Here is an 18,869-nt window from a genome sequence, read left to right as displayed (position 1 = left end):
GGCAGGGTCCAGCCACCTCAATTATACAGTGTCCCAGGCTTGGAGGGGGGTTTCCAGGCACCAGGAACCCCCCCCCCCCCCACCTTGCTTTGCTTATGATGAGGGACAGCTGGGACGTATTCCACTGTTCACTTTGCATACATATTGTGTGAACCAGTTAGTGGTGCTCTCTTTATATAAGGGAAGATGGAAGGGAGATGTAGTTGGTTGGAGGGAAGTGCAAGCTATGTCCTCCATGGTGCTGACCACGCCCACACACAGCTGGTCACACCCACACACAGCTGGCCACACCCACACATTGCTGGCCACACTTCTGGTAGGAGAGCATTTCTCACAATACTTTATAATTTTCAGCCTCAGGCCCATGTGGCCCTTAATCTGGACCTGCGAGGATGATGTGGTCTGCCTGTGCTGTTGAGTGTTCTGCTTGAGTGTTATTTCTTATCCTGATTACTGGTAATCAGGGTGAAGTCCACATTCACACAGTCGGCCAGCATCTTGCTCCACAACTTTGAATAGAGGACTGACCACACCTATGTGTGGCCCAGAAAGACCACACATCGGAGCAGTCTGGCAGCTCAGGCAAGGAACTGAGGAGAGTGCTGTTGTGGTTTATGTAGGAATCCTAATAGAGACCTGCATGCACCAGCTTAGCAGCTTGGAGATCTCAGGATAGGCCTCAGCAATGAGCTGAGTGGAGGACCTAGTGTGAGGCTGGTGTGACCTGAGGAAAGCAGGGAACCTGAAAAGCCCAACTGGCTGAGTAGAGAACACAGCAGTATACAAACTATATATTGTAGTGTTGTCAATCATTTAAGAGAAGTGTAAAGTGGTCTAGTGGCACAGTTTATAATGAGGGTTGAAGAAGGGAGTCCGCACGCCCTACTGGGGCTAGCTTCATTATTTCAGTGAGAGTTTATTTTTGTTGAGTATAATCCTATTCATACACAAATCACCGACTAAGGCTATTTCCAGTGATGGCTCCTCTATCACCAGACCCAACATTCAAAGATTATTCCAGGTCACATATCTCCCATTTATCAGTCCTTTAGACCGTCTTATTTTTTCCCTGGTCTTAACTTTTTTTTTTTTTTTTTTTGCACTGGACTCCTACTATTTTATGCTTCACAATTTATATAGTAATGGGGCATCCCCTATTAGGAGTTCTCTTGGCAGCAGACCCTACTTTCCTTCTCTCCGTCTCCCATTAGGAAAACTACTTACTTCAAAATTTGTACAAATATTTTCTTCCCATAGCATTAGCTGAGGTGCAGTTTAGCAACCTGATACAATTGCTCCGATAGTCATTCAATGTGCATAGGTGGCTTTGGGGCTGTGTCAGGAATCAGTCTGCGTATAAGGCTATTTCCCTGCTACACTGGAGACAATAGGTGTGGGGACTATAATGGAACACCCGAGTATAGTATGTTGCTTGTCATTATCAATCTTGATGCAGGTGTATTTTAAGTTGTTTAGCTCATTTGTTCCTCCCTTCAATTATTTAGCATTTCTGTCTTACACAAAAACATGTGACAGCTGTGGGTGGGTGACCTGTATTATGTGAAACTCCACTAAATCTTTTAACAAAGTGCGGGACCCATGGCGGTCCTTTCTCCAATTCTGCTCTCCCTTTATATAAAGTGGGTACAACGTCCTTCCTGGGGTATCTCCTTCACTACTCTCTCTCTTTTTTCTATTCTCTCTCTTAAATCTTCTCCCTACCCCTCTGTATTTCTCTTTCCTCTATCTCAAAAATGTGGTCATTTGAAGACGGCCGCTCGGCCTGGCAACAATATTGACAATTATTCCTCGATTGATGCTGATGTTACCGCAGATGTCTTTTGTGCAATGTTGTGATGTGATTTCTTCTTTGCTTCTATGTTGTCATGACCATTTATAAATAAATATTTTTTTTAAATAAAAAAAAAAAAGACTTAAGAAAGTTTATTGCATTTACATTCAGCTTCTGGTTCAATCCTCAGTTAGCTTTGCTTTAAATCACTTTTATATACAGTAAATACAATTAATATATACCATTCATGTAACAAACTTGCAAGAGTGAGGCATATTGCCTATTTTTTGTTTATAAAGGGGAATGGAACACTTTGCAGAAAAGTAAAATCAGAAACAATTATCAACCTCTTTAAGGCTGGTGAAACGCACAATGGCAGGAGTGCCAACATGTCATTCAGAAATCTGGCTAAATCAGATTATAGAGAGCCATAAACATCCATGGGAAGGGCAAAATATATGTTGGTGGGGGGGGACATCCTATTGAAGATAGGAGGGGTACGTTGGAAGCTTGCTAGGAGTATTCGGATCGCAATTTTCCTTGAGTGCTACTTCCAGTGGGATCAGTCACCATCATCATCATTATTTATTTATATAGCGCCACTAATTCCGCAGCGCTGTACAGAGAACTCACTTACATCAGTCCCTGCCCCATTGGAGATTACAGCCTAAATTCACTAAAACACACACACACACACACACACACACACAGACACAGACACTAGGGTAAATTTGTTAGCAGCCAATTAACCTACTAGTATGTTTTTGGAGTGTGGGAGGAAACCGGAGCACCAGAAGGAAACCCACTCAAACACGGGGAGAACATTTGACTTCAATGCCGATGTAGACATACACTGGGGAGATTTGGCCAAGTGAAGGATAACCAATGCATACAAGATATCTAGCCTTCCATAGCCATCACATTCCCTCTGCTTCCTCTGTAACACCTCTGATGCTGCAGAACCACTTTATAAAGTGCAGTAGACTTATATAATAATCGATACCACGTTGTCCTTTCTTTACTCTGCCTGATGTTTTAGTTTATTCAACACTCTGTTCTTGGCCCGCTTCATGTGAAAAATCATTTTTGCCATTTCATCTGAAAACGACTGTAATAAAAAATAAATAAATAAGGTATGACATTAGGAGGCCGTTACAAATGTTAATTCACTCTATTCTGCAAAATTAGTAAATTGTTTTAGTTTTTCTTCGTTTAGAAACAGCGTTAAGTAATTCCTGCAAAGCTCAGAACAGTCAAATTAAACAACTACAACAAACGAACACACTTGGGGTCCTATTTATTAACGTTTCCCACATCACAGCTATAACTATATATATTTTATATTGCTGCGTTGCCTGCATTTATAAAAAAATTAAAATGTTGTCAAGCCAAATGAGTTACCCTGCTGCCCTAGAGTTACTGGCCTGGATCAAGTTAACTTAGATTTTCACTGAGCCAGTCTCTGTTTTGCTATTTATCATCTTGTGCATGCACTAGTACAAGTTTAACTAAATACATTTCTTATGCTTTATATCAGTTATTTATACAGTGTCTTTTCAAAAAGTTGGTTCATCAAATCTCTGCCCTGCTAGATCTACCCAGTTTTACCTATAAGTGCTGTTATTGTGGCAGCCGCGAAGCAGTAGGCCACACAAGCTCACAGAACCTGAGTGCTGAAGTGCGGAGTGAACAAAAATCATCTATCCTCAGTTGAAACACTCACTACTGACTTCCAAACTGCCTCAAGAAGGAACATTAGCACAATAACCGTTTTGTCAGGAGCTTTGTGGCTTGGACTTCCATGATTGATCAGTCGCACACAAGTGGAGTGGTGTAAAGCACTCAACCATCAGATGGACAAATCTGGGATTGGCAGATTCCAGGAGAACACTTCCTACACAAATGTGTTCTTCTGCCAACTATAAAGTTTGGTGAATAAAGAACAATGGCCTGGGAGTGTTTTTCATGGTTTGGCATGGCCCCTTAGTTCCAGGGAACTAAGGGGCTCCCTTTCCCTTATCCTTACCCTCCGTTCCTCCTTCTCTCCCTCTCTCCCCCGTGTCTCTCTGTCTGTCTACCCCACCCCTTAGATTGTACGCTCCTTTGAGCAGGGTCATCTCTCCTCCTGTCTTCACCACTTTTAACTCTGCTCTCCAGCTACCTAGCCCTCCTCCTCGAGGACCCTCTTCCCCCCGTCACCTCTTGCTCCCTTCTCTCCCCTCTGGGGGTTTCCCTGTCATCCGTGCCCTCCCTCTTGGGCTCCGTCATATGCAGACCTTCCCCTCTCCCCTCCCCTAGCTGTGCTTTGAGCTCACTGAGTTACTGTGCTTATTGTTTACTGTGTGCTGTCTCACTTCGTATTGTAATTTTGTTTGTCCCTGTACGGCGCTACGGACACCTAGTGGCGCCCTATAAATAAAAATTAATAATAATAATAATGAAAGGACATTATAATGCTACAGCGTACAATCACATTCTAGAGAATTGTGTGCTTCCAACTTTGTGTCTACAGCTTGTGGAAGGTCATTTCCTTTTTCAGCAGGACAAAGTCCATCAAAAAATTGTTTTCCAAGTTTAGTGTTAAACAACTTGACTGGACTGCACAGAGCCCTGACCTCAACACCCCACTGAAAACCTATGGTATGAATTGGTACACAGACTGCGAGCCAGACCTTATCACACAACATCAGTGCCCGACCTCATTAATGCTTTTGTGGTTGAAAGAATGTCAATCCCAGCAACCATATTCAAATATCTTGGTAACTCTGGTATAGTGACAGTGAGTTAATAAGACTCAAACCTTTACAACAGGAACTTCTGTGTGACTGTCCTCATCTTCCCTCTTTGATGATCTTTCCTGAAAATAAATGACATACAAAATAATGAACTAAAAATACAATTACATACAAACAATACTTCTTATCACTGTAAATGTGAAATCGTTTCTGTACTCCTTAATATCATGTGTATGAATTTATCTCTTTCCTATTGTCTGTGTTGACAATTACTGCTCGCTACTACTTCACTAATCATTCCTTTGTATTGAACATCCCTCGCTATTACATAGGTAAATACGTACCTTACTATTACATATGTCAGTGGACAACGCTAGCTATTACCTGAATGTCTGCCAGTATAGTTATTATAGGGATCACCTACTCACCTTGCAGTTATGTTTGTCTATTTGCAACTGTTATTAGTTGACCATATACCCCTGTTACCTATCAAACACTTTTTATGTTTCTTGTCTAATGGATACCACCTGCTACGTCTGTCAATGAAGATCTATACCTACTAAATGGGTATCTATCTATTATCCACATCTCACCTGTCTAGGTGAAATTCTCTGCAATACATTTTTAGTATCAGGTTTCAGGGGCAAACGCAGGATTTGTAGAGGGGGGTTTCCACAACACACCATCAGTGGGCGTGACCAGCATGCATGGGGGCGTGGCTATAATATTAGACAGTGTTTGGCTGCTCTCCAACTCTTCCTATCCCTATAATATACATGGGCAATGCTGCGTGCACTACTGTTCGGTCCCTTTTCAAAGCAGAGCTGTGTGAAGCAGGGGTAGGATCCAGCCACCTCAATTATACAGTGCCCCAGGCCTGGAGGAGGGTTTACAGGCACTAGAAAACCCCCCTCGGTTTGCCTATAGGTTTTTAGGTTGTCTATTGCATTTTTTTTTAATATCATTATTATACGAACCTGCGCATACACCTGTAAATCTTCATAGACAGGGGCCATAGCGCACTCCCAGTCTTCATACACTTCTCCTTGATCCTCGTACTTCTCATGTCTCCTGAAAAACCACAAGTATGTCATGACATAACCAAAATATTCACCTTTCACACATCTTTGACACCTAAGTGACCTATCCATATAGACACAGAAGTCTTAATGCAGAAAGTTATTGGTTTCTACACTATTGGGGTTAGTTTAGAGGTGGAACAAGGGAGGGCGGGGCGGATAAACGCAGACCATCTACAGTAAGGATCTTCCCACGCAGATGCGGCCGATTCAATACCTGTCTTTGTCCTAAGTACTCTTGTTTTCAGACATAGCTTTTGCATCTGTTAGAGGGCAGGTGTATATACCAACTGATAGTGGTGATGAGCTACACGGTGTAGCCTTTGAATTAAAAATTACACGTGTACATGCCACTAGTTATCACAAAACAACTGTATGCAACTAAGGTATACCATAAAAACACATTGTATTTACAGTATGCACTGAAATTATATTTATGTAAATAATTTTAAAAAATATAAAAAAATATAAAAATGTGAAAATATTTCTATAAATGATCATACTGTAAAGAGTCGTGATTTTAATTTATGGCAAAAAAAAAATTTCTTTATGCATTCCGACGTGACCTTTAATTGAAGTTACGCATGTGCGTGTACTGCAGTCTGTTCTACATTGGGCAGGTACTGTGTATGCAGATTCTACTTATACCCAGATTGAAATGTATGTTGAGATCCGCTTAGATTTGAATACGGTCAGATTACGCTCAAGTTACATGAAAGTTGCGTTCCGATATAAATCTGACCAATGTGTCTACGTAGGGCTGATGACCTGGGTTATTTATAAGGTGCGTCTAGCTGAATCAATATGTCAGATTGTGAAATTTAAGACTACATTTGAGATACTTTACTTCAATCCGTGGCCAATGAGTATTACATATATGAAGTAACAAGGGGTCATACTGGATTATGTCGACATATTTTATTGCTTTTTGCTTGTTTCTTTTTTCTTTCCTTTTTTTTAACCAGCATTGAACTAAAGCTGGACACATATGTCTATATTTGGTCATCTAATATTATTTTATTTTCTGCTGATTTTTTTTTTTTAAAAACCTGTTTCATGTGTTTCACTGACAGCCTTGTAATTTAATATTCTCTTTGCATTTACATTTTCATTACCACATACAGAAGTTACCAAATATATTCAGTGAGATTTGTGTTTCAAGTATTTTACATTAAGCACCAATAGCATCACTTTATCCTATACTACCCACACTAATGCACGCTCACAGCTGTCCCAAACTCCACTCTGAGCCACACTCGCTCTTCTTGTTTCAGCTGTGCCCTCTCCCACTTAGAATGTAAGCTCTCTAATGAGCAGGGTCCTTCATACCCTTTGTTTCCATTTCTGCTTTTATTTTGCCTATCTTGTATGTTCCTGTTTTATGTATGTCCTGTTTTATGTTTGTCCTGTTTAATGTTTGTCCTGTTTTCCCTACTGTACGGTGCTGTGGAGCACCGTGGCACCTTACAAATCAAAGATAATAATAATAATAATAATAATAATAATAATAATGGTTTAGGCTGGGTGAGACTTCTAGGGCCTGATTCATTAAGGATCTTTAATTAAGAAGTTTCTTATTTAAGTCTCCTGGACAAAACCATGTTACAATGCAAGGGGTGCAAATTAGTATACTGTTTTGCACATAAGTTAAATACTGTCTGTTTTTTCATGTAGCACACAAATATCAACTTTAAATCTCAGTGTACAAATAAGATATCAAGTATTTGTGTGCTAAATGAAAAAACAGCCAGTATTTAACTTATGTGCAAAACAGAAAACTAATTTGCACTCCTTGCATTGTAACATGCTTTTGTCCAGGAGACTTAAATAAGAAACTTCTTAATTTAAGATCTTTAATGAATCAGGCCCCTAGTGTGGAGTTTAAATAGGAAAAGTATGTGCCCCTTTACAGCCCTATGCTCTGAGTTACTTACTACCCCAAATGCCCCTATTATAATCCACCACAGATCTGCAAATTCATGACAATACAATTTGAAAGCAATTGTAAACATGATGGATAAACCTTCATTGGCGCTATCCCAATTGTAAATGATATATCAAAATGACTCTAGTTAAGCTGCTGCAAAAAAGCGGGTTGCCACCCTCCTCTAATAAAAGCGCGAACCAATAATGAATTTATAACACACTCACAATGGTGTCAAAGATTTTCAAACTCTTGTCCACCAAATTTAATCAGATGATCGATTTAAACAATAGTACATCTATAAAATCAATATCTTGTCATCAATTAAAATGTATCCACTCTATTGAGTAATAATCACATACAGAAACATGTTTAAATAATAAATAAATAAAATAATGTCCAGCAATAGATTATTAAAAAACAACTCTAGCGCGCTAATTCATGATGAGATGATTGATTGAAAGCAATTGTGTCTTAGATCCAAACCATTGTATGTTGTTATTTTTTATTTCCAGATGAATAGAAATGATTGGTGAATGGTAGGATTATCTAAATGTTGGTAATTTTCTGTATTTTTCATAAATTTGGAAAACAATGTGTGTGTGTGTGTGTGTGTCTGTGTGTGTGTGTGTGTGTATATGTGGACAGCAAATATCCTGTTGCTATATAGCAATGCCACAATTTATGCATCTAGCCGCAACATTGTATCAACAAAAAAAAGATGAAGGGATGGGACAGGATGAGATTTTTTTTTATTGTGTTCTAAGGGGAACTAATTTTTTCTGTTTATGTTCACATCTATCCCACACCCCATGACTAAAGGATGTACATCAGAGTTTCAGTTTATGAATAGACAGTGATTTATGACATTTACGCAATATTACATCTTTTTAAATTGTGAAAGAGACGTGTGTTCACTTCCCGTATTTCTAAACTGGTTTGTCTTCTGGTCTTCTTGCATGAGGCTAATTGTGGATATAAAGGCTTAATTCTTATCCATTCAAGAGAAAATACTCTTTATTTGCTTAGGGTTCACAGTGAAATGCTGTCAGCCCTCATTACTGCTTTCAGCAGGGAGAAAGCAACTCTAACTTTAAGTCAACAAATTTGAATTGCCCATTACTCACAGGCACGGCTCACAGTTTTCTTTCAGCTGATGTGTGTCTGAGAACTAATGTTATTTTATTGTCCACTATAAACATGCCTCTGTTGCATGTCAGTACTGGGGGGGGCTTGCTCTGGGGGGGACATGGCTCCACGCTACAGCTCTGACTGGGGAGATGCAGATAGCGAAGGAGAGGGCGTGTTTCATTTGTACGGGGTCCTTCAAATTCCGATGGCAGCCTGGGGAGTTATGCATAAATGCAATAAAGTTCCAGATATGAATTTAGTACAATAGTTTTCATACCTTGTATACATTCTGTTTTTCTGCTACTTGACTAGATCTGTACCCTTAGACAGTAGGACTGAAGAGGCCAATGGAAATGTCATAATTCCCTCCAATATCTTTAAATCAGTTGTGAATGAAAATGTGCACATCTTATACATCTCCATGAGACCCCCAAGGTTACATCCAAGAGGAGAGTGAAGGGTGCCTAAAAGTGGAGTGAACTCGCATTATTGTGCAGCTGGGGGTGGGAACATCATAACGCGTTTCACATCATCAGACTCCGTTCTCCCCTGCATGATGAGGCAAAACGTGTCCATGTGCAGCAGTGATGGGGCCTGATTACGCATATGGCATCATCAAAGCCCTGCCCACAGTTGCACGATGGTGCAGGTTCACGTCATCACGCATCCTGCACTTGGACTGTGGGCTTACCCTCTAGGAAGGGAGTTCAGAAAAAGTAGGTAGGTGAGAAAATGAAGCAATATACGAGAGGGTGGCCTACTCTATCGGGAGTTCGCGTGTAGTCTGTGAAATGCGTGAGCCTCCCGAATGCTCTGGGAGAGTAGGCAAACATGAACTTATAGTAGAAGCACTGTGAGACACTGACACACACTGATCTGTACTGACAAATACGTTCACTATCCTCCCCCATTTCCCACATCTCTGTGATTCTCAGAAATACTAACAAGACGACACATTCACTGCTGCCTCCCAGCAACTCAGCAAGTCACTAAATGTAGTAAAGATCAGTGGGAACGAGTCCTCTAAACACTACAATGGCTGCTGCCTGTACGGCAAATACACTGTGATGCGCATACGTCGCAACTGTTCAGACAGAGATACCCATGTACAACAAGCCAAGATAATGTCTAAAAATGTCCTTGACAGAGGGCATCCTCCTCTGCTTGTTAAACAAGCATTTGCGGAAGTAAAACTAATGAATAGGGGAACTTTATTGAACCTTAATAATAGAGTTTTAGATCCGGAAATGGAAGGGGATTCAGAGGTTAAAAATAATAGAAAAAGGGATTCGAAAAGAGCTAAAAATAATGAAAATGTAGAATGGGCTTTTATTTCTAAATATAATGAATCTTCCATAGCAATAAGAAAGATATTATGTTCTAATTATTCCATATTAAAACAAGATCCGGTTTTGAAATCTATCTTACCAGAAAAATCAATAGTGGTTTTTAAGAAAGCCAATAATCTAAGAAATATATTAGCACCAAGTTTTTTGAAATCAAGACCACCAGTCAAAAAGATAGGTGACAATTCCCAAATAAGTACCAACAGTCCTGTGATAGGAACACAACTGAAATGGTTTCCATCGGTTCCAGATGGTTGTTATAAATGTGGAGGAATACGCTGTATAACCTGTAAATATATTAGGAATAAAGAATTCTCAGTGGAAAATGTGGAGTCAAATAGAATGTACAATATACGTGGGTTTCATTAACTGTAATTCATCCTATGTAATTTATTTACTGAGATGTAGTTGCAACCTATGTTATGTAGGTCGCACCACAAGAAAACTTAAATTACGTTTTAACGACCATAGGAGAAATATTTTGAAGGGTTTAAGATCTCACAGCGTATCGAGACATTTTTGTGAAAAGCATGAGCAGTGTCGGACTGGCCCACAGGACTACCGGAAAAATCACCGGTAGGCCCCTCTGCCTTACGGCCACACCCCCTTCTAGAAGTGGGCGGAGCCCATTCAGCTCACATGTTCGGTATCCCCGCTGCCCTCCCCGGCGTCCCTGCTGCTGTGTGTACAGAGTTCATCTCGACTGCTTGTTATAAACCTTTGTAATCATTCTCACTGCCGGCCTGGTGTGGAGAGTTCCCCAATCACCATCCTGACATTACCCGTGTTACACGCAGTACGTGTGCCCAGATCCTGCCAGCGTGTTAGACATAGGAGCGTGTGCCTGCTGGGAGACCAGGTCCAGGGATTCTTGTCAGATATTTCCAGATAAGGTTTGACCACAGGGAACAGTTCCCCCTACGCACATCAGACTTCTTGTCAGTAAGTGTGTTACACACAAACTGTCTGAGTGTGAGCAGAATAATAAAGGGAATACTCGTAGAATATTTAACTTAAACCAGGAATTAATGAATGGCTGCTGAACGTACGTATCCTGTCATCCAGCCGGCAGCCACGTTCTGGATCAAAGGGGGGGGGGGGGTCAGCTCACCTGGTGATCGGCGTCCCTGCTGCTACAGATGACTGGCTGCAGTCATCTTTCAAATGCGATCGCAGCTGCGATCATGTGACCTGCCCCCTTCTCCTCCTGTCAGCTGACTGTCTTATGCTCCCGCCGCCGCTGAAGGACTAAGGAGCAGAGGCTGCATCAATCAAAATATGGGTAAGTAGATTTTCTTATTTTTATTTAATATTATTGGATATTTATTTTTAATTTCCTCCAAATTCCAGGACTTTCACTTGACACAGAATTATCTTATATATATATCCTCCATCTGTTCTCTAGCTACTGGGTAAGCAGAGGCTTACTGCAGAGAATATATATATATATATATATATATATATATATATATATGTGTGTGTGCGCGAATTGAGAGAGCACTATTCCATGGCATATGTGAATTGGGGGGCACTATTGAGGGTATAATTTGAATTGGGGACACTATTGTGGGCATAATATGAATTGGGGACAGTATTACGTGGCATATGTGAATTTCAGGTACTACTGTGTGGCATAACATTGTTTGGGGCACTACTGTGTGGCGTAACATTGTTTGGGGCACTACTGTGTGGCATAATATTGTTTTGGAGGCACTACTATGTGGCATAGGGGGGCTGCCTATCTATACTAAACTATAGTGAGGGGGGGGGCTGCCTATGCTAAACTATAATTAGAGGGGGCTGCCTTTGCTAAACTATAGGGAGGGGGGCTGTACTGAGAACACTATTGGGAGGGGGTGATGGGACCTTTAATTTAATGCTGGGGTGGTTTGGGTCTATAATTGAATGTAGGGCTGAGTGTGGGGAGGAGGGCTATCTATTAAATGTGAATATTAATATTTAATGTGGGAAATGGATGTATTAAACGTAAATGCTATTATATTCTTGCTGGGGCTGTTTGGAGGGAGGGTAATAGGTTTATTTATTAAATGGGAATAGTATTAATTTAATGTTGGGGTCGGTTGGAGGGAAATAGATCTATTTATCAAATGTGAGTACTATTACTTTAATGTTGGGGCTGGAGAGAGGCCTATTTATTAAATGTGGGTGCTGTTGATTTAATAGCGGGGATGGTTGGTGTTTTCTAAATGTATCCATTATTTTTTCCAAATAGGACCCTCAACATTCCAGGATCCAGACAAGCCGCAACTAAAGAAACCAGAAGCCACAGGTGGTAAAAGTGACAACAACAAGTAGGACAGTCTGTCAAATGTTCTGAGTCTAGTGCAAGCTTAGCTAACCTGTGGCACTCCAAGTGTTGTGAAACTACAAGTTCCAGCATACCCTTCCAGCAATAAGCTGCTATATATTGGCAAAGCATGCTGGGGCTTGTAGTTTCACAACACCTGGAGTGCCACAGGTTAGCCAAGCCTGGTTTACTGGAACAATCCAAATTTTTGGTGACTGTTCTGCCCAATCTAAGGGGCAGGTCAAGACTGTGTACTCTATATACACACTGCATTCTTTATATACTACACTATGGTACTAGCTGTCCTTCGTGAGCTGACCACTCCCCCTCTAGTGTCTGGTCCCGCCTCTATGATGGCCGGCCACACCCCCACTGGTGGGCCCCTAGCATTGCAGTCCCCCGGTGGGCCCTTCATGCCCCAGTCCGACACTGAGCATGAGAGTAATCCAGAAGGACTTTCTATTACTGGGTTAGAATGTGTTAAACCTACAGCAAGAGGAGCAGATCCATATAAAAGATTATGTAAACAGGAGGTATACTGGATTTATCTCTTAGACACATTGTATCCTGCAGGTCTGAATGAATCTCTTGAACTCAATGATATTATATGAAATACTCAAATTAGACAAATAGATGTTTATTTATTTGTTGACATCTTTTGCCTTATGTTTGTTTTAAAACAATCGTAGAAGTTGTTTTCTGTGAAGATTCTAGTTTTGATAGAGTCTAATGGTCATTAAAGTATGGATCTAACATTTAGGATATCTACTAATGTCAACTCATTTTCCTGTAAGATTTTCAGAAATATAACTAGAATGGTTACTTGCTTAACATCTGATATATATATATATATATATATATATATATATATATATATATATATATACACATACATATACATATATATATATATTTATATGTATTGGAGGAATCAGAGACATATATATATGTATTTTTTAAGAAGAAAGGTAACAAGGTAATATTGTAAGAAATGTTTTTTTCTAATGGATTTAATATCCTCTATAGGTATAGGGGCTAAACACTCATGCACGAATAACAAAGGTTTAACTTTTACCAGGTGTTAATTGTTTGTAATTTGCTGTGGACTTAAAAGACGACCAAAGCCATTGTGAAACTTATCTCTAAAGAAATCACCTATATGGGGATGAAACGCGTCAGTTGAGCAGCAATACTTTTGTGGGCCATAGAACCAGTGCCACAATCACCAGTACATCTTTTTAAGTGGCCGCTTACTTTCTAACATAATCTGGAGAGTCCCGTAGAAGACGGGGGCGCACCTCTATGACGTCAACTGTGCGCGGGACCATGCGCTAGTGTTTGGAGTCTGTGTGGAGAGGACAGGAGCGGTACACGGAGCTCCGTCTAACATATATATTTATCCATCAGAGGAGGATCACTTCTGGATCTAGAAGATATATCAAGGTATTGGTCTAGTGCAATATCGCCAAGGATTTGGTAAGAGACTTTGTTTACCTTTGACATTATCGTTTGGAGTTCCATCAATATTCACGGAGATGATCCTCCCCCAATACATCGTTTCACAGCTCTACACTGCTATCCCATAATATCTGGGAACGATATTCCCCTGAGTTCTATAATATTCTATGCATATCAAAGAATAGTAGCGGTTATGTACAGTTGCTGGACTGGTATATACACAATTCGCATAGCGTGTAGGTGCACCTACTCCGCTACAAGTTGAATTTGGCACTGATATTAGCACATGTGTTTCTATTGCATTTACCATTTTTGGGTTTTTAATATGTTTTAATAAATACCTTTATAATTGTATACTGTGTGCATGAGTGTTTTTGTGGTATTACCATCGCATATTTTGGTTGTTATATTTACATTTTTTGGGGGTGCAGATCCCCAGCGCTGGTACCGTGTCTGAGCAGTCATTTTCAGTGGCGGAATAAGTTATATTTTATGTTGACAACTGTACCATGCAGATAATTGTCATACTGAAACACAGACAATTCCGCCACATGTCAGAGGATTGAACTGGATCTTCTAAAGCATTTTAATAATACTAGAAAAGAAAATACTTAGAATACAGTTCAAGGCATTTTTTAGTGAGGGTAACATCCATTTTATGTCAAACTGATAGTAAAGAAAACAGAGTTCAAAAATAATGAAACTCCCTCCTGAGACTGCAATATTACCCACAAGCACTCTAGAAGCTCAAGGGGGTATATTTACTAAACTGGCGGTTTGAATAAGTGGAGATGTTGCCTATAGCAACCATACAGATTCTAGCTGTCATTTTGTAGAACATACTAAACACATCATAACTAGAATCTGATTGGTTGCTATAGGCAACATCTCTACTTTTTCAAACTGCCAGTTTAGTAACTATACACCCAGAACTGAACACCTTACCTTCACTTCACAAGCGCTCATATATTCTTCACAGTAATAGTGATACTACTTATTTTGGTGAAATATGGGTTGTGAGTGAACCCATCAGTCTCTCATACTTACATTACTTGGTCTACCAGCTCCTTTAGCTCTAGAGCCACTTTCCTGGCTTCGTTCACATGTCCTTCCATAGCGAGACGGGCGCTAAACTGAACACTGTGGTTCTGCAGAACACTCAGGTTAATGAAGTCCAGAGCAGCAGAACTGGGATAGGAGGAAACGTGACATTGGATCCATCAGAAATGGATGTAAAACATTTCAGCAACTATCCATATAATCAAGGCTCTATTTACCATACAGCTAGACACGTACATTCACATAACATTTCTTTAGTTTCCCTTTGTGTCCTTTTCTAACCATTTATTTTCCGTACAAATAGTAAAAAAGGGGGATAAAGAAGCTATTGCCACTGCCAACAAACAAACCCTATGAACTGTAACAAATGATGAATGTTCATACATTGATACAAAACCTTGTTTTCCAGACCAACTAGCAACAGATATATAAATACCAAAGTAAATAAAATTAACACAAAGCTATTTACTCTATTACACCTAACACATTTCTACCCCAATACAGGTCTATCTAGAGCTATGCAACTAAAAAAAAATCCATTTTGGTCAGGATTTTTGTGCATCTGCATTAATCAGTCACTATATATAATTATTTATCATTTTATTACAACTAGAATGAATGGGGTTTTTCACATTAATTATTAATCTTATTTATTTCCCTACTTTCCCAATAAGAGTATTTTGGGTAAGGTTCCTCTTCCGTGAAGTTCCCAACATTCAGTATGTAGCAGGTCCTGGCACGGATATACAGCCAGGGCCTCTGCCGGTTATCTTTCCCGATGCTCGGCTCTCTCCGTAGCATCCGACACAGCAGGTCGTAGGCTTTCGATTAGCAGGTTTTCCTGATGTGGAGAGAGCTGAGCAGCTTGTTACCAGCTGAGATCCCGGCTATATGTATGTACATATAACAGAGAAACTGCTATATCTAGCACATGGTGGTGGCCCTAATGGAAGAACTATTATTGGACGAGGATTTAGTAAAATGTAGATTTTTATAACTGGAAAAATTCTTTAAGCCCCTGATTATTTACCCTACCTATCATTAGTCACTGGTCTCTTCTGGCTGAGGATCCGGTATCTTCCTCTTCCATCCGGGAGTGTGAAGGTTAGCTGCACTTGTATCGGGAGCTGGGAGTATCGGAGGACTTCTGTTGTCACCAAAACAAAATGGATTATTTTCAGGTAAGATTCACCACATTCTGTTTTATGCAGCACCAAACATAGTAATTATGGGCCTGATTCATTAAGGATCTTAACTTAAGAAACTTCTTATTTCAGTCTCCTGGACAAAACCATGTAACAATGCAAGGGGTGCAAATTAGCATTGTGTTTTGCACATAAGTTAAATACTGACTGTTTTTTCATGTAGCACACAAATACTTGATAGCTTATTTGTACGCTGAAATTTAAAGTTGCTATTTGTGTGCTACATGAAAAAACAGTCAGTATTTAACTTATGTGCAAAACAGAATACTAATTTGCACCCCTTGCATTGTAAAATTGTTTTGTCCAGGAGACTGAAATAAGAAGTTTCTTAAGTTAAGATCCTTAATGAATCAGGCCCATAGTGCTTATGTGCTACAATTAAAATGAATATGATACCATGTTGATTGTTTGTGTCATGTCATGATCCCCTCAATGTACAGCGCTGTGTAATATGTCAGTGCTTTATAAATAGAACATAATAATCCAGCTCCCTTGTCCTGGCTGTCACCAGGGCAACAGCCGGTACGCTCTGTTACTCACCGCAATGTCCCAACAAGATCTGACAGCCGGGCACATGCGCAGGGGGCGCCTGCTTAATCATTTAGCCTCCTCTGGCTGATTACAGGGCTGCTGACCTGACATTCTCATTGGACAATGTTACTATTAAGGCAGGGAGGGCTTAGCCTCCATGCCGGATATAGCGTCTGTGCACCACCCTTGCTGACCAGCTCCTGGTTTCCCTGTGGATACTCTGCCATAATTCTGACTGATCTCTGTTGTGACCTCTGGCTCATTTTGGACCCTGCTTGTTTTTTCATTGCCCCTGCCCTCTGCCTGTCTACTGGATTCTCCTTGCTTGCAACATGCCCTGACCTTTGCCCAGTCGGTGATTATCCTGGTCGCTACTGACCCACGACCCTTGGACTGTTCCTGTTTTTGACTTCTGTATTCCAGGTTGATCATCCACCTCTGTGCTACGGTCGCTGTCAATAAACTTTTATTAAGCTACAGTGAAGTCCTGGGTGCATCAAAATACCTGTGAGTGTTACTAGCTGTACGGGAAAGGCGGCTGCTAAAGGTGAAGACCTCTAGCCATCTGTTCTACAAGTTTATCACAGTAGCCATCAGCCGTAACACATTGTAATAGGTCTCTCCTGATGTTGTGGGACCCTATGTATCTGTCTTATACATCTATGTATGTCGTGTATCTTGCTGTGGCTGTGGGTACTCTCCCCAGTTCAGTGGCGGATCCAGGGGGGGGCGATCGCCCCCCCTAGCAGACACTTGCTGCCGACGGCTGCACAGTATGTGCAGGTCCGTCCAGCCGTGACAGGCAGGGACAGTGTGCTGCCCGGCTGCTCTGACTGTGTTTAAAACACAATCAGAGCAGCCGGGCAGCACACTGTCCCTGCCTGTCACGGCTGGACGGACCTGCACATACTGTGCAGCCGTCGGCAGCCTAAGATGTTAGAAAGGGGCGGGGCCTAAATCGCCCCTCCCCCCCAAAATCGCCCCGGGTACAGCATTTTTCTAGATCCGCCCCTGCCCCAGTTCCCGTTCCTGCAGCAAAATGTGGCCATTCATCAGTGAGGTCTGGCAGTGAATCAGAATGAATAACACTGTACTGCGGAGGTTAGTCTCATCTTTGAGACTTGATCAAAGTCTCATCATGTGAGACTAAAATCTGTTGCATGGGAGCCCCCGCACTAAAGGACAGTTAAGTAATGTGCAAGGGATGTTGCATTGGAGGGGTGGGGGAAAGATATGTGTTGCTACAGAAGTAAAGGGGAAATGTGCTACTGCAATGAAGGGACAAAGAAGAAATGTTTTACTACAGAGGCGAGAATAGAGGGACACGTGTGTTGGAGGAGTGGGGATATGAGTACGGAGGAAACCCACGCAAACACAGGAGAACATACAAACTCCACACAGATAAGGCCATGCAACAGGGTCAGTGTCATGAACACAGGGGGGGACTTGTTTCTTATTTTATCAAGTTTCACACAATCCAGGGGTCCTTGTTTTCACAAACCTTTAATTTTATCTGAATGGATATCAAATTCTGTGGATAGAACAGTGTCAAGATTTGTGCTGCCAAATGTCCTTTCCAAAATGGGCTCAGTATGTCCCTCGTACAAAAAGTGCCTAGACGTAAAAAAAGAGAAGATCGAGCAATAGAAATGAAGGAACAGTAACAACATTTAAATGGAGTCCATTGCTGAAAAAATTCTGTGCACACATCTAAGTAACACTTCAATGTATAGAGTGGAAATGTCCTCTGAAGACTGGTAAAGTGTTTTGCAGTTTATTTATTGATATAAACACTTATGGTTACTAAAGTTAAACTTCATATAAAAGCCCAGCCCAGCTCAGTGTACTGACTGTGGTCTAAAATATATATGTCCACCTCTCATAATACATCAGAGATTCTGCAGTTAGTACCAAAAGTGTCATGGCAAGAAGACTATGCCTTATTAACTAGTGATGTCACAGCTCTGTACCCCAATATTCCTCACTTAAGGTTTAGCAAAGGAAGTACAAGATCTAAAACAAGGAATTTTCCTACCTACCAGATTAATAAACCTCATATCACAAAACACATTTATAGTATGGTCACGTAATTATTTTACAATTAGAAACATTTTATTTACAGAAAGGAAGTACCACTATGGGGACCATATTTGCCCCATTTATCCCACCTTTGTAAAGATTCTTTACTTACATCGAGTGAGGCAGATAAACCTTCACTTTCACATCAGTAGCATTAATTTCTTCCTCTAGGATAGATTGGAACTCACAAGCCAAGTTTAAAGGATGTACAATATTCACCTA

General features: G+C 40.7%; 1 protein-coding gene across 3 annotated transcripts in view; it reads right to left on the bottom strand.

Moving 5' to 3' along the window:
- Positions 1 to 2,576: 2,576 nt before the first annotated feature.
- Positions 2,577 to 18,869, bottom strand: part of LOC142106860 (circularly permutated Ras protein 1-like) — a 105,337-nt gene continuing 89,044 nt past the window's right edge. For all 3 annotated transcript variants that reach the window (XM_075189898.1, XM_075189896.1, XM_075189897.1), the window contains exons 19-25: positions 18,760 to 18,866; positions 18,070 to 18,182; positions 15,868 to 15,979; positions 14,821 to 14,961; positions 5,505 to 5,598; positions 4,593 to 4,649; positions 2,577 to 2,900 (exon numbers count right to left, since the gene is read on the bottom strand). In XM_075189898.1, the coding sequence (XP_075045999.1) occupies positions 2,811 to 2,900; positions 4,593 to 4,649; positions 5,505 to 5,598; positions 14,821 to 14,961; positions 15,868 to 15,979; positions 18,070 to 18,182; positions 18,760 to 18,866 (714 nt within the window). In that variant the 3' untranslated portion in view covers positions 2,577 to 2,810. The remainder of the gene's footprint in view (positions 2,901 to 4,592; positions 4,650 to 5,504; positions 5,599 to 14,820; positions 14,962 to 15,867; positions 15,980 to 18,069; positions 18,183 to 18,759; positions 18,867 to 18,869) is intronic.

The sequence above is a fragment of the Mixophyes fleayi genome, chromosome 11 (assembly GCF_038048845.1).
Source record: "Mixophyes fleayi isolate aMixFle1 chromosome 11, aMixFle1.hap1, whole genome shotgun sequence".
NCBI lineage: Eukaryota > Metazoa > Chordata > Amphibia > Anura > Limnodynastidae > Mixophyes > Mixophyes fleayi.
The sequence above is the reverse complement of the archived record's forward strand: the minus strand, read 5'-3'. Positions and strand labels throughout refer to the sequence as shown.